General features: G+C 61.7%; 1 protein-coding gene across 7 annotated transcripts in view; it reads left to right on the forward strand.

Annotated features, from left to right (window-relative positions):
• Positions 1-13,172, forward strand: part of LLGL2 (LLGL scribble cell polarity complex component 2) — a 31,068-nt gene extending 17,896 nt beyond the window's left edge. For 2 of the 7 annotated variants that reach the window (XM_059671229.1, XM_059671230.1), the window contains exons 3-26: positions 758-855; positions 2,003-2,084; positions 2,322-2,437; positions 2,843-3,001; positions 4,548-4,710; positions 4,877-5,009; positions 5,341-5,395; positions 5,981-6,135; positions 7,270-7,487; positions 7,567-7,634; positions 7,737-7,890; positions 7,977-8,081; positions 8,273-8,565; positions 8,655-8,805; positions 9,157-9,307; positions 10,187-10,303; positions 10,428-10,594; positions 10,979-11,243; positions 11,472-11,625; positions 11,914-11,942; positions 12,177-12,224; positions 12,382-12,424; positions 12,545-12,583; positions 12,840-13,172. In XM_059671229.1, coding sequence (XP_059527212.1) covers positions 758-855; positions 2,003-2,084; positions 2,322-2,437; positions 2,843-3,001; positions 4,548-4,710; positions 4,877-5,009; positions 5,341-5,395; positions 5,981-6,135; positions 7,270-7,487; positions 7,567-7,634; positions 7,737-7,890; positions 7,977-8,081; positions 8,273-8,565; positions 8,655-8,805; positions 9,157-9,307; positions 10,187-10,303; positions 10,428-10,594; positions 10,979-11,243; positions 11,472-11,625; positions 11,914-11,942; positions 12,177-12,224; positions 12,382-12,424; positions 12,545-12,583; positions 12,840-12,876 — 3,000 coding nt within the window. In that variant the 3' untranslated portion in view covers positions 12,877-13,172. Of the gene's footprint in view, positions 1-757; positions 856-2,002; positions 2,085-2,321; positions 2,438-2,842; positions 3,002-4,547; positions 4,711-4,876; positions 5,010-5,340; positions 5,396-5,980; positions 6,136-7,269; positions 7,488-7,566; positions 7,635-7,736; positions 7,891-7,976; positions 8,082-8,272; positions 8,566-8,654; positions 8,806-9,156; positions 9,308-10,186; positions 10,304-10,427; positions 10,595-10,978; positions 11,244-11,471; positions 11,626-11,913; positions 11,943-12,176; positions 12,225-12,381; positions 12,425-12,544; positions 12,607-12,839 lie in introns of all 7 variants that reach the window. The other 5 variants (XM_059671231.1, XM_059671235.1, XM_059671234.1 and 2 more) reach the window with 5 other exon arrangements.
• Positions 13,173-13,552: the final 380 nt, after the last annotated feature.

Here is a 13,552-nt window from a genome sequence, read left to right on the forward strand (position 1 = left end):
ATTGAGCCTGCAACCCGAGGATATGCCCTTGACTGGAATCAAACCCAGGACCCTTCAGTCCGCAGGCTGACACTCTATCCGCTGAGCCAAACCGGCTAGGGCAGGTCTCTGTGTTTTAAGGCATGACACACGCGTACACTCACAAGCTCGGGGAAGATAGACACACACAGATGTTAGCGAGGTTTATTTCTGGTTGTAGGAACACAGGTTATTTTTGTTTTCTTTTTAAAACTCCTTTATTCCAAGTTTTCTGGAATGCGGATTACTTTTGTCCTAAGACATGAGCAAGAGCAGGTGCCTGCAGCAGCACCTGGGAGTTTCCTGTCTGGGAAGACGGAGAGCTCCCGTGCTAGGAGGGCCCTGGCAGAGCAGACAGTCAGGGCTGGAGGAGCCTGGACTGTGCAGGGCTGGGAAGGGCCACCGTGGCTTCCGTCGGACCCCAGTGCCAGGCCCCCAAAGCTTCCTGCACCCCCCGTAGGGGGGCTGGAAATTGCCCACAGTACACCTGGTGGAGGAACTGAGAGTTCCTGGAGACCAAGTGGCCAGTGTGTGTCAGGAAAAATGAGTTCCCAGGGATGGGTGGTCAGGTGGCCCAGGACAGGGTCAGACATGGGCTGGGGGAGGGGGGCATGGAATGGCCCACACATGGGTGTCTGGGTGGGAGCCTGAATGGGACTCGGTGCCGCCTTCCTGCTGGGGTGGCTCTGTGCTGCGGCTTCTTGGACATGTCTGTAGGACCATGTGGCTGTCATTGCAGACGGTGGAACATGGCTTTCCGCACCAGCCCAGCGCCCTCGGCTACAGCCCCTCTCTGCGCATCCTGGCCATCGGCACCCGCTCCGGAGCCGTCAAGCTGTATCCTTTCCGTGCTCCCAGCTCCCGCCCTGGGAAGGCCTGGAAGGGGCGAGGACTTGGCATTGGTGAGGTGCAGCAAGGACCCCCGCCCTCCAGGAAAGAAACAAAGCAAGTTGGGGATGGTCCTTCTCACTCAGGGGCGCCCCACAGAGCCTCTGGGGGGGGGGTCAGCCCTGAGTGCAGTCCATGGAGGCGGGGGGGTGGGCCAAGAAGCCTTTCCCAGTGGGAGTCGGGGGGCTGGCCCGGGCTCTGCAAACCAGAGAGCAGTGCCGGGCTAGGCTAGGGGAGCCGTGCCGGGGAGCCGCTCTTCCAGGTTCTCCTCCCCCCCCCACACGCCCCACACGTGCGCACGCACCAGAGAGAGTAAAGCGGACTCCCGGTTGGCAGGGACGGCCCCCCCTGGCGGAGGCTGGATAGTGTCTGGTTGGGCGTCTTTGTCTGAAGCATTAGCTCTGGGCCCTTTCAGAGGCAGCCCGTGGGTCCAGGACAGGCCGGCTGGGCTGCAAACCTTGGTGCACTCCTGCCCCATCTAACCTGAGCCCAGGGTGAGCCCCCGGGGTGAGCCGGCGCCCTCTCTGCCGCAGCAGAGGCGGGAAAACTGGGTGCCTGCAGCCACGGGGCTGGGCTGGGGGTGGTGTAAACACTGCAGGGCAGGGGCCCAGTCCCACTGCTGGCTCAGCCCTCCCTCGGCCGGTTAATCATTGCCAGGCCATGGCCATATCCTGGTGACCAATCCCCTTGCCCAGACTCCTGGTCACAGCTCTTGGGGCTGGGCCCGCAGGGGTGCCCGTGGCTTCTCACAGGTGCCACCAAGCGGCAGCTGATGGGTCTGTTGCAGCTCAGGTTGCAGGGTAGGGGTGGGGTGGGAGGTGGCGCTGAGCAGCCTAACATTTGCCATGGCGTCGCCCTTACACAGTCATCCCCACCTGCCTGGCTGGGAAAGCTCTCCCTGGTTGGCTGTTCCCACCCTCAGGGGTCAGGTCACTGGCCAACGCCCTCCTCCCCACCCCAGGCCCCAGTCCTGCTGTCTGGGGAAAGGGCGAGCCACCGTGTGTTACACGCCTTGCCATGGGGCCCAGTCCCCGCTCTCGGGCCGGCGAGGGGTGGCGTCTGCCTCTGGAGGTTTTCCTGAGCCTGCTGCCCACAGCTACGGTGCCCCGGGGGTGGAGTTCATGGGGCTGCACAGGGAGAACAACGCCGTGGTGCAGATCTACTTCCTGCCTGGCCAGGTGAGCGCCCCTCCGCGCCCTTCTTACTCTCACATCTTCCCGAAGGAGAGGCAAGCATCTGGGGGCCCTGGGTGTGGTGCTGCTGGGAGGACCTGGGACCACCACCCTTCCCCCTCAGAGTAGGGGGGCCTGTGGGTTTGGGGCTCTCTGAGACCGCCGTGGTGTGTAAAGGCCACGCGAATGCTGGCGCTCCCGGGTCAATGAGACAGCACGCTCCTGCCCCCGTCCCCTCCCTAGTGCCAGCTCGTCACCCTGCTGGACGACAACAGCCTACACCTGTGGAGCCTGAAGGTCAAAGGCGGGGTGTCCGAGCTGCAGGAAGACGAGAGTTTCACGCTGCGGGGCCCCCCAGGGTAAGGATTCGGCCCCCTTGCTCTCCCAGCCACCCTGACCCATGCATCCAGCTTCAGGGTGGGATCAGCCTTTGAAGGTCCTAGGAGCCCTTGGGGGTCCTAGCAGGCGTCTGAGCCCACACGACGCCACCCGAAGGTGCTCTGGGTGGAGTGGGCGGGGCTGCGCAGGAGGCTCCCAGGGCATCTCTGCTTCCTGGGCAGACTCTGCCATCTGCTTCCCGTCTTGGCAGAATGTAGCCAATATCTTAGTCCTGGCCCGAGACTGGACTCTATTAAAAAAGACCTACAGCCTGCTTTCCTAGGGATGGCCTTCCCGGGTGGGGAGGGCAGCCAGGGTCGGAAGCCCATCCGTGGGGTCCCAGCCTGGACAGCGGCCAGCTCACGGGTAGCTGCTCCCCTCCGCAGGGCTGCCCCCAGCGCCACACAGATCACCGTGGTCCTGCCACACTCCTCCTCCAAGATGCTCTACCTGGGCACTGAGAGTGGCAGCGTGTTCGTGGTGCAGGTACCAGGCTTCCGCACGCTGGAGGACCGGACCATCAGCTCGGACACCGTGCTGCAGCGGTGAGCCCGCCGACCCCGCTGCTAGGAACCCGTCCCCTGGACTTGGGCCTGACCCTCTCCCTTTGGTGCCGGGAATGTGTCAGGAGCTTATCATTTCTCTCCTGGGAAGTCTAGGCGGACGGGAGGAGAAGCTCAGCTCCTCACCTGTCCCCCAAATTGAGAACCTCACCCCATAGGATGTTATCATCGTGGCACTAGAAGGGTCTTGCGGGTAACTTACCACCTCATTTAATGAAAAGGAAAATGAGGCTCAACATGATGGTGTCGTGTTACCAACTCTTAGCCTCTTTGCCCTGGTGCCATGTATTTCACAACCCCTGGGGCTCCCGGTGGGGCAGACGCGACACACACGGCCCCACGCCAGCCGGGCAGCTTCTGTGTCGGTTTCCATTCGCACTCAGGCTCCAGGCCGAAGGTCCTGACAGCCACAGCCCGGGGGTGCTCCAAAGCTTTGGTGAGATCCGGTCTGGGTCAAGCGGGAGGAGATGGGGGTTGCAGCAGGAGAACGTCCTGCAGTTCTGAGGGGCCCGGGGGAGGCGAGGGTGCTCATACTCTTACAAAGGAGCGCTCTGAGGGAGGTCCCCCGGGGGCGAGTGGCATCAACCCTGCTGCACAGCTTCCTTTTGATATTATTCTTTTTTTCTCTCTTTTTCTTGTTGATACTATTTCTTCTATTTTCCAAGATGGTGTAATTCTCACATTGCTTACTTCTAAGTTAAGGGGAAGAAATTTTTAGTTATATAAGTAGTAGATCCTTCAAAAACTGAACGGTTACAGATAAGGGTACAGGGAGTTGACCCCCCACTCCCGTTTCTAGAGGCTGGTGCTCGCAGGGTGTGCTGTACAGCATTGGTACGTGGCATGTGCATAAGTACAGAGGGTGCCCTTGGGGGTTGTGTGCACCAGGGCAAGTGCAGAGGGCTTTGGTTTGGGTGTAGAAATGCCCTCAGGTCCAGGCTGTTTCCTACTGCCCATCCTCAGAGTTGGCTCTTGGTCCTATGCCTGCCACCTCATGGCCTTCTGTTGGCTGCAGCAGCTCCAGACATCACATCAGCATTCCAGGCCCAGGGAAGGAGGTGGGGGGTGGGGGGGGTCAAGGCTCAAGGCAAGGCCAACTAATATAGAGCTTTGTTCTGTGGGTCTTAAACACTTATTTGGATGAAATACCACCTCCTTACAGAAATGCGCTGAATGTGAATGTGCAGTTCAGTGGATTGTAGAGTAAGCATCCCTACAGCCACCCCCAGGCAGAGAAATAGAGCCGGCCGCCTCCCAGGAGGGACTCCCTCCCTCCCTCCCACCACAGCAACGTTTCTGGAAATCACTTTCCTGCCTTTCCTCATAGTTGTGCTGCCTGCATTTACATCCTAGCAGGGCACCACTGTCCTGCTCTATGCATTGCTTCTCTCTCCCCTAGATGATGTGTGCCCACAGTTTTCCGTGCTCACATTCAGTGCCCACGGCCACGTGGAGTGCTGTGTGCCGTGCTCTCAGCCAGGCCCCAGGGTGCACGTCGGTGTGGGCTCACGGTGCTCCCCTCACCCAGGTTGCCCGAGGAGGCCCGCCAGCGGCGGGTGTTTGAGATGGTGGAGGCCCTGCAGGAGCACCCTCGAGACCCCAACCAGGTCCTCATCGGCTACAGCCGGGGCCTCATCGTCATCTGGGACCTGCGGGGCAGCCGCGTGCTCTGCCATTTCCTCAGTAGCCAGGTGGGTGGTGCCTGGGCTGGTGGCAGCCGCCACGGGGCTCTCCCAGATCCCGTTATCGCATACAGCCCCTGTGCCAAGCGTGGGGGTGGGGGCGGGGGTATCGGTATCGGGACCGGGACCATCGCCCTGACCCCAGCCTGCGCTCTCTCCCTTTCCTCCCCTGAAGCAACTGGACAGTGCCTGCTGGCAGCAGGATGGCCGCCTGATTGTCAGCTGCCATTCCGATGGCAGCTATTGCCAGTGGCCTGTGAATCCCGAAACCCAGCAACTGGAGCCCTTGCGCAGCTGCGTGCCTTACGGTCAGTGCTCCGTCCGCCTGGCGGGGGCCTGGCCCTGCCCTGTCACCTGGGACTGCCTTTCACTGTGCGAACCCATGTCCTCTGTTCCCAGCCGGCCTTCCTGCATTCGGGTGTAGGCACCCCCTCATAGAAGTAAAGCCTGGGGCCAGAGAGGTGACGGCTTTGTCCAAAGCCACAGGGTGGGTTTCCTGGCGCCTGCGTGGCTTCCTCGGGGCCGAGCTCCTAAGAGAGGTCTCCAGAGAGGGTGTGGGGTGAGGACTCTGCTCATGCAGACCCGCGTGCCTCTGCGGGTGGGCAGACCCGTTCCAGCTAATAATTCCTGTTCTTGTAGGTCCCTTTCCTTGCAAAGCTATTACCAAAATCTTCTGGCTGACCACCAAGCAGGGGTAGGTACCGGTCTCTGCCCTTTGCCCTTTCCAGATTGTCCCTGGAGGGCTGGAAGGCCTCTGCGGGAGGGAAGGGAAGGGGAGGGGGGGGGGCTGTGCCTTAGGGTCCCACGTTGAGGTCTCAGACTCCAGGGAAGGAGAGAGGGCCGTTCATACCTCATGGCCAGGTCCTGCAAAAGCATTCCCATTCTCTCCCTTCCCCACTCCCGGGAGGCGGTTAAGAGCGGCAGGTTTCAGACCGTGTCAGGAGCAGACCTGTTTCTTCAAACACTCACACGGGGACCCGTGCATAAGCAGGAGGGGGCAGCTGTGGTTGGAGCAGGGGTGGCTGCAGACTCAACCCACAGCCTGCATGCCCCCCAAGTCCCCAAGTTCCCCTGGGCTGCTGCAGTCAAGAAGAGATGGGGGTCTGGCCTATTGACCCCCTCCTGGGGACCTGGAGTGGCCACTCACCCTGAGATGAGACTCCCCCCGGCTCCTGCACAGAGGCCAGTCACAGGGAGTCCACGCTGCCAGCTCAGCCAATGGCTGTCTACTGTTGTGTCGAGAGCCCCAGCCCACTGCCCTTCTCTTCTGTGCCTGCAGGTTGCCCTTCACCATCTTCCAGGGTGGCATGCCTCGGGCCAGCTACGGGGACCGCCACTGCATCTCCGTGGTGCACAATGGCCAGCAGACAGCCTTCGACTTCACCTCCCGGGTCATCGACTTCACTGTGCTCTCCGAGGTGGACCCAGCGGCGGGTAGGCGAGCTGAGGGAGAGGTGTGGGGAAGGCCGGCCTGTCTGTAAATAAAGGGGAGGGACCTGCACAGAGGTTCCCAAACCGGCCACCCCCTGAGGGCCACTGAGGCAGCAGCCACAGTCCCTCTCTCCCTGTCTCTGCCAGCCTGGTGGCTCCATGCTTGCTGGCCACCTCCTGCCCACTTCCCGCTCTCTTTGCCCTTCCCCGACTCAAATGGGGTTTTGGTCCAAAGGGGGCAGCTCTGTACTATTGGGTTTAATACCCTCCCAGCTGAGGAAAAGGGGCCCTGGTGTGGACATGGGGAAGACCTCATGGGCTGGGGCCAGCTCTGAGCTGGCCTCCTGGAGCTCAACCAGGACAGCAAAGCCCTGAGTAGCCTCATACACTGGGCGTCAGGCAAGCCCAGAAAGGGCCGCTGTCGGAACCTGGAGAGGAGGCCTGGCGGGAGGTGTCCAGGAGGCGGGCCTTCTCTCCACCTGACTGACAGGACAAGGCCTGAGGCCACCAGGGGAGGGAGTGGGGGACTCCTCACGCCTGCCACAGGGGGCTGGGGGCAGCGTCCAGTTTTTTTGTCAGTCCTTTTGGATTTTCTACATAAAGGGCCCTGTCATCTGTGAACCAAGACAGTTTTGTTTTATTCCATCCCAGTCTGCATACCTTGCGCTTCCTTTTCGCATCTTACTGCCTTAGCTGGTACTTGAAAAGGCGCCTTGTTCCGGCGCTTAGTGGGAAAGCTTCGAGTGTCTCCCCGTGAAGATGTTAGCTGCAGCTTTTCACAGATGTGCTTTGTCCAGTGGAGGAAGCGCCCCTCTAGTCCTAGTTCACTGAGAGTTTTTGTCATAAATGAATGGGTCTGGGTTTTAGCAAAGGCTTTTTCTGCATGTGATCATGGGCTTTTCTTCGTTGGCCTGTTGATGTGATGGTTTTCAAAGGTTGAAACAGCCTTGCACACCTGCGATAAATCCCACTTGGTCGTGGCGTATGTTTCCTTTTATACATGGTTAGATTTCAAGCTTGTGTTTGAATGCAGATTCCCAGGCTCCAACCCTTAAAGCGTCAGATTCCACAGGGCCAGGCTGGGCAAACTGCTTCCTACTGGCTCCTGCAGCCCCTGACCCTTGGCCTGTCCCCCAGCCTTTGATGACCCCTACGCCCTGGTGGTGCTGGCCGAGGAGGAGCTGGTGGTGTTGGACCTGCGGACGGACGGCTGGCCACCAGTACAGCCCCCCTACCTGGCCTCCCTGCACTGCTCCGCCATCACCTGTTCCCATCACGTCTCCAACATCCCCCTCAAGCTGTGGGAGAGGATCATCGCTGCCGGCAGCTGGCAGAACACACACTTCTCCACCATGGTAGGTCCAGCACCCGTCCTGGCCCCAGCCCCACCTGGGAGCCAAGCTCCCGCACGCACGTCTCGGTCTCACCCTCCAGGAATGGCCTATTGACGGTGGCATCAGCCTGGCCCCAACCCCACCCCAGAGGGACCTGCTGCTCACGGGGTAGGTGATTTATGCTGCTCTTCTCCTACATAGGAGGATGTACCGGGTGGGAGCAGTCCCTGGCACCCTCGCCCGGCATCCTTCTCACGGCTCTGCCTACAGGCACGAGGACGGCACCGTGCGGTTCTGGGACGCCTCGGGCGTCTGCTTGCGGCTGCTCTACAAACTCAGCACAGTCCCTGTGTTCCTCACCGACACGGACCCCAGCGAGCACCTCAATGCCCAGGGTGAGGACGAGTGGCCCCCGCTCCGCAAGGTGAGGCCAGGAGCCTGGGCACCGGGAAGGCGGAGACAGGCTGGGTCCAGTGCTCACGGCCACCCGTGGGCCTCCTCTCCCGTCAGGTGGGCTCCTTCGATCCCTACAGTGACGACCCCCGCCTGGGTATCCAGAAGATCTTCCTCTGCAAATACAGCGGCTACCTGGCGGTGGCAGGCACAGCAGGGCAGGTAGCAGGCGGGGATGGGGTGGGGAGCAGGGGGAGGAGTGATCAGGTGACTCTGGGTGACGTCCAGGCCCCTGAGCTTCCTTCTCAGGATGAGGGCACAGCAGGACAGGAGCCAGCCCCCACCCCCACCCCCACCCCGAGGTGCTGTCCCTGGGTGCTGGGGTTGGCTCAGCCCTCTGCCATCCCATCCAGGTGCTGGTGCTGGAGCTGAACGATGAGGAGGCAGAGCACGTGGTGGAGCAGGTGGAGGCTGACCTGCTGCAGGACCAGGAGGGCTACCGGTGGAAGGGGCACGAGCGCCTGTGTGCCCGCCCAGGACCTGTGCGCTTCGAGCCCGGCTTCCAGCCCTTCGTGTTGGTGCAGTGCCAGCCCCCGGCTGTGGTCACGTCCTTGGCTCTGCACTCGGAGTGGCGGCTCGTGGCCTTTGGCACCAGCCACGGCTTTGGCCTCTTTGACCACCAGCAGCGGCGGCAGGTCTTTGTCAAGTGAGCAGGCTGCCCATGGGGGCTGGGGCTGGGGCATGGCGCGGACCCTCGGGCCCTGGCCGTGCTGATGGTCCGATGTTCCCCCCCAGGTGCACCCTGCACCCCAGCGACCAGCTAGCCTTAGAGGGCCCCCTGTCCCGCGTGAAGTCCCTAAAGAAGTCCCTGCGTCAGTCCTTCCGCCGGATGCGTCGCAGTCGGGTGCCCAGCCAGAAGCGGCGGCCAGCGGGGTCCCCGGGAGAGGTGAGGCCACCCAGGCAGAGCTGGGGGCAGCCAGCAGCGAGCAGGACTACCCCTCCCTCCCACTTGCTTTGGCTGCAAGCACAGGCCCTGGGCCCACCAATAGGTTTACATCCCTGCCCGCTGCCCACCAGTTATGTGGCCTGTTTTGTCACCTGCTCCTCTGTGCCTCAGCTTCCCCAACTGTAAGAGGCAATAATTGTAGCACCTTAGGGTCAAGTCCTCAGTAAATGCTACCAGGCAGGGAGTGGCGTGAGCTGGGACCAGTCTCCCCCTAGAATGATGGGTGTTGAGCAATAGATGCCCCGGGGAGGTCAGGCCAGAGCCGCCCTCAGGCTGGCCCCACCCCCGCAGGTGCCGGAGCGGAGCTGCCGGACCGAGCGGCTGGGCCTGCAGAACATGGAGCTGGCGCCCGTGCAGCGCAAGATCGAGGCCCGCACAGCGGAGGACTCCTTCACGGGCTTCGTCCGGACCCTCTATTTCGCTGACACCTACCTGAGGGACAGTGAGTAGCCAGCCTGGCGTGGGAGGGCCCAGGCATGCGCCCCCGGCATGAGGGCAGGTGGGTGGGCCCCTAAGAGGGGCTTCCCTTTGTGAGCGAGTAGAGACCAGGGCCTGCCTCTCCCTCCCCTGCCTGGGCCTCCAGGTCCCTTTGTCCTGGCTTCATGTCCAGGTTCTACCACTCTCTAGAGCAGTGATGGCGAACCTATGACACGCGCGTCAGAGGTGAAACGCGAACTCATTTTTTTGGATGATTTTTCTTTGTTAAATGGCATTTAAATATATAAAATAAATATCAAAAATATAAGTCTTTGTTTTACTATGGTTGCAAATATCAAAAAATTTCTCTATGTGACACGGCACCAGAGTTAAGTTAGGGTTTTTCAAAATGCTGACACGCCGAGCTCAAAAGATTCGCCATCACTGGGCTAGAAGATGGGTCTCAGCTTCTCCCCCTGTAAGACGGGGAAATGTCTTCCTCCTAGAATGGCTGTGAGGGTGGGACATGCCTGCTGCTACGCCGTGGGCCTGTACAAGCTCCCTCACTGTCTCTCCCCTGCCCCCTCCTGCCCCCTCCTGCCAGCGTACGGGTGGGGTGTGGGCTGTCCGCTCCTGTATTGCAAGGGCCGGCTGTCCCAGGTTCAGAGCCATCAGTGTTTAGGGCCCTTGGTTGTCAGAGAGCCTTCGGCGCCTTCTCCCCATCTGCACCCCGGAGGCAGGCAGAGCCCCCTTGTACAGAGGAGGGAAGTGAGGCTTACAGGGTTGGCTGACTTGACCTTGGAGTCACACAAGTGACTGGAAAGGCCAGGACGTAAGCCTAGGTCACCTGGCTCCACCTGACCTCCAGACCCAGGGTTACATATAAACCTTTGCCTCTGGGCAGGCTCCCGCCACTGCCCCTCTCTGTGGGCCGGCACCAACGGGGGTACGGTCTACGCCTTTGCCCTGCGTGTGCCCCCAGCCGAGCGGAGAATGGATGAGCCCGTGCGGGCGGAGCAGGGTGAGTGCTGAGCAGGGGGAGAGCGGAGGGTGCTGGTCTGCCTTGGCTGGGGACAGGGCGGTGCTTCCAGCCTCACCCTTCGCCCGCCCACCAGTCCCATCACCTGCCTGCTTCCTTCCCGTAGTCAAGGAGATCCAGCTGATGCACCGAGCACCAGTCGTGGGCATCCTGGTGCTGGACGGACACAGTGTGCCCCTTCCCGAGCCCCTGGAAGTCGCACACGACCTGTCGAAAAGCCCGGACATGCAGGGAAGCCACCAGCTGCTTGTCGTGTCAGAGGAGCAGTTCAAGGTGCTGCACGGTGGGGACGGGGTCCCGGGGAATCCTGGGGACATCCAGGGGGCTCATGCCTCGGGCACAGATGACAGTGGCTGGGACTCTGAAAGCTGTGTATGCAGTTGGCATAGGCAGGAGGGGCTGCAGGGGCACCGGAAAGGAGAGGGGTCTGTGTGGCGTCCCGGGCCCAGGTCATCGGTGGGGACACTGAAGCAGGACCTGTCTGTGGGAGGAAGTGGCCCAGCACCTCATGGTCCAGGTGCAGGGAGCGCCTGTCCTGGTACCGAGGGCGTGCCGAGACCGAGCAGGCTTCGCTGGGAATTCAGGTGGCATGCGGTGGACGCAGGGAAGTGGTAAGTGGGGTCTGGCCATGGGTGTGACCTCCGCCCTGTGCCCCAGGTGTTCACACTGCCCAAGGTGAGTGCCAAGCTGAAGCTGAAGCTGACTGCCCTGGAGGGCTCGAGGGTGCGGCGGGTCAGCGTGGCCCACTTCAGCAGCTGTCGCGCCGAGGACTACGGGGAGCACCACCTGGCTGTCCTCACCAACCTGGGCGACATCCAGGTGGTCTCGCTGCCCCTGCTCAAGCCCCAGGTGCGTTACGGCTGCATCCGCCGGGAGGACGTCAGCGGCATCGCCTCCTGCGTCTTCACCAAACACGGCCAAGGTGCGCAGGTGGTGGCTCGTCCTGCCTCTGCGAGCTGGGCGGGGCGTGGGGCTCCCGCTGTGCTGCAGGGGCTGCTGGGAAGGGCAGCCAGGGGCGTGTGGCCAAGGCCAGGCTCTTTGAGAACTCTGAGGGGAGCTCTGGCCCCAGTGTGCCTGGTTGGAAGCCCCATTGTCAGCAGCCGCAGGTCCTGAGAGACCAGGCTGGCCTCACCTAGTCTCCACCCCCCAGGTTTCTACCTGATCTCGCCCTCGGAGTTTGAGCGCTTCTCTCTGTCCACCAAGTGGCTGGTGGAGCCCCGGTGTCTGGTGGATTCTGCAGAAACCAAGAACCACAGTCGTCCCCGCAATGGATCAGGCCCCGAGAAGGCCTTGGGCCGAGCCAGGTGGGTAAAGGGCAGGTGGCCTTTGCCCCAGCCCCTCACCCTCACCCTCCTGATGCGCCCACTGGGAGCTGCCACATTCCCCCTCCCCTGTGAGCTCAGCCCACCCTCCTGGCTCTGGCTCTTTGCCCCCCTTCATATGCCCCTTCCTCCCATGTGAGCTGCCACCAGGAAGGGGCTTGGCTTCCCTCCCAGGCGCCCCCTGCTCAGGGCAGGCCAGGTGAGCTGACCTCATGGGACCAGAGCCGAGAGCCTAGTGCCCCCGATCTTTACTCTCTGTTCCCCCCACAGGAACTCAGGGAGCCAGAGTGACGGAGAGGGTAAGACAGGCCAGGGGAGTGTGGGCCAGGGGAGTGTGTGAGCACACCTGGGCCAGCCCGGGCCCAGACACTGGGGGATGGAAGGAGGAGAGGGAACCCCAGGGGAACAGGGGTGTGTGTGTGTGTGTGTGTGTGTGTGTGTGTGTGTGCATGTGTGTTCAAGCTGGGGGTAGAAACAGCCACCCCTCCAGCCCTGGGCTCGGGGGTTCTCCTAACCTGGCCTCTGCCTTCCAGAGAAGAGGCCGGGCCCCGTGATGGAGCATGCTCTGCTCAATGATGAGAGTGAGTTGGGCGGGAGTTGGGGGCTGACAGGAGGGATGTTCCTTGGGGGGAGTTTGGAAGGCCAGGGTGGAACTGAGGGGGGCAGACCCACCCAGCACCCCATCAGTGAGAGGAAGAGAAAGGCCCCGCCCTGGCCTCACCAGCCTCCCTTCCCCAGGGGTCCTGAAGGAGATCCAGAGCACACTGGAGGGAGACCGGGGGTGAGTCGCTGCCGCTTGCAGGGTGGGCCCCCTGGTGCCAGGAGAGCACCGGGCATGAGTGTCCTTGTCTGCCACCCCAAGTCCCCATGGAGGGTGACTGCCCTGTCTTTGCCCATGCAGGAGCTATGGCGACTGGCGTTCCCAGCAAGTGGCCATGAGGTACAGCCTCAGCAATGGGGGAGGTAGGGGCCCTGAGACCGGCTGCACGTGGGGAGGGGGCGGCTGGGAGGGCATGCTCCTGGAGGGATGGGAGGAAGAGCCCCATCCCCAAGATCCTACAGGCCAGGGTCCATCCCAGCCCTGACACATGTCCCACTTGTTCTGGCAAATTCCAAGTCTGGGCTCAGGTACCAGACAGAGGCCCCGTCCTGCCCAGGATGCCCCTGAGTTTCCGTCACTCTCTCTCCTTCCGCAGCCAAGTGAGCAGGCCGGGTGTCCAGGCCGTGCGGTGAACACACTACTGAGGGCTGCTCCTCCGGGCACTGGCCGCCTGGAGGGCCCACGCACCGGCCGGGCTACAGGCCGGGGCTGCCTCGGCTTCCACTCTGCTGCTGCTCCCGGCCCCGGGAGAGGAGGGCCCCCGGCCCCGGGCTGTCCCTCCCGGGCCTTGTCTGTCTGGGTCCTTTTGTCAATGTTGCACAGTTTTTATCATCCCCCCCTGCTTTTTGTAGTGGGTTGGGTTTTAAATTATAAATTTTAACTGCCTCTGGGTGAAAAAGTTTTTAATAAACACCTTATTACCTCTTCACTGGTCCAACAACTTTAATTTTTTAATTATGCAGAAGTTTCCCTTATAAAACCATTAGCTGGCTCCCTGCCTCTGGCCCTGGGTTCGCCCTGGGACCAGGCTGGTGCTCAGGAGGCTCTGTTTCCTCGGCATTTGAAGCAGCTAAAGGTCCCTGGGTGTCCGGTCATTGCTGTGCCTCTGTCTTTGGGAATAAATGGCGGGAGTTAACCAGCTGGAGTCTGTCTGACCGCATCCCTGGGTCAGGGCAGAGGGAGTCTCCTTCCTGTCGGAGGGGAAGACGCCCAGCCTGGCCAGTGGCCCAGTGGTTGAGCGTTGACCTATGAACCAGGAGGGTCACAGTTTGATTCCCGGTCTGGCACATGCCCGGGTTTTGGCTTCGA

The sequence above is a fragment of the Myotis daubentonii genome, chromosome 16, assembly GCF_963259705.1.
Source record: "Myotis daubentonii chromosome 16, mMyoDau2.1, whole genome shotgun sequence".
In the NCBI taxonomy this organism is placed as follows: domain Eukaryota; kingdom Metazoa; phylum Chordata; class Mammalia; order Chiroptera; family Vespertilionidae; genus Myotis; species Myotis daubentonii.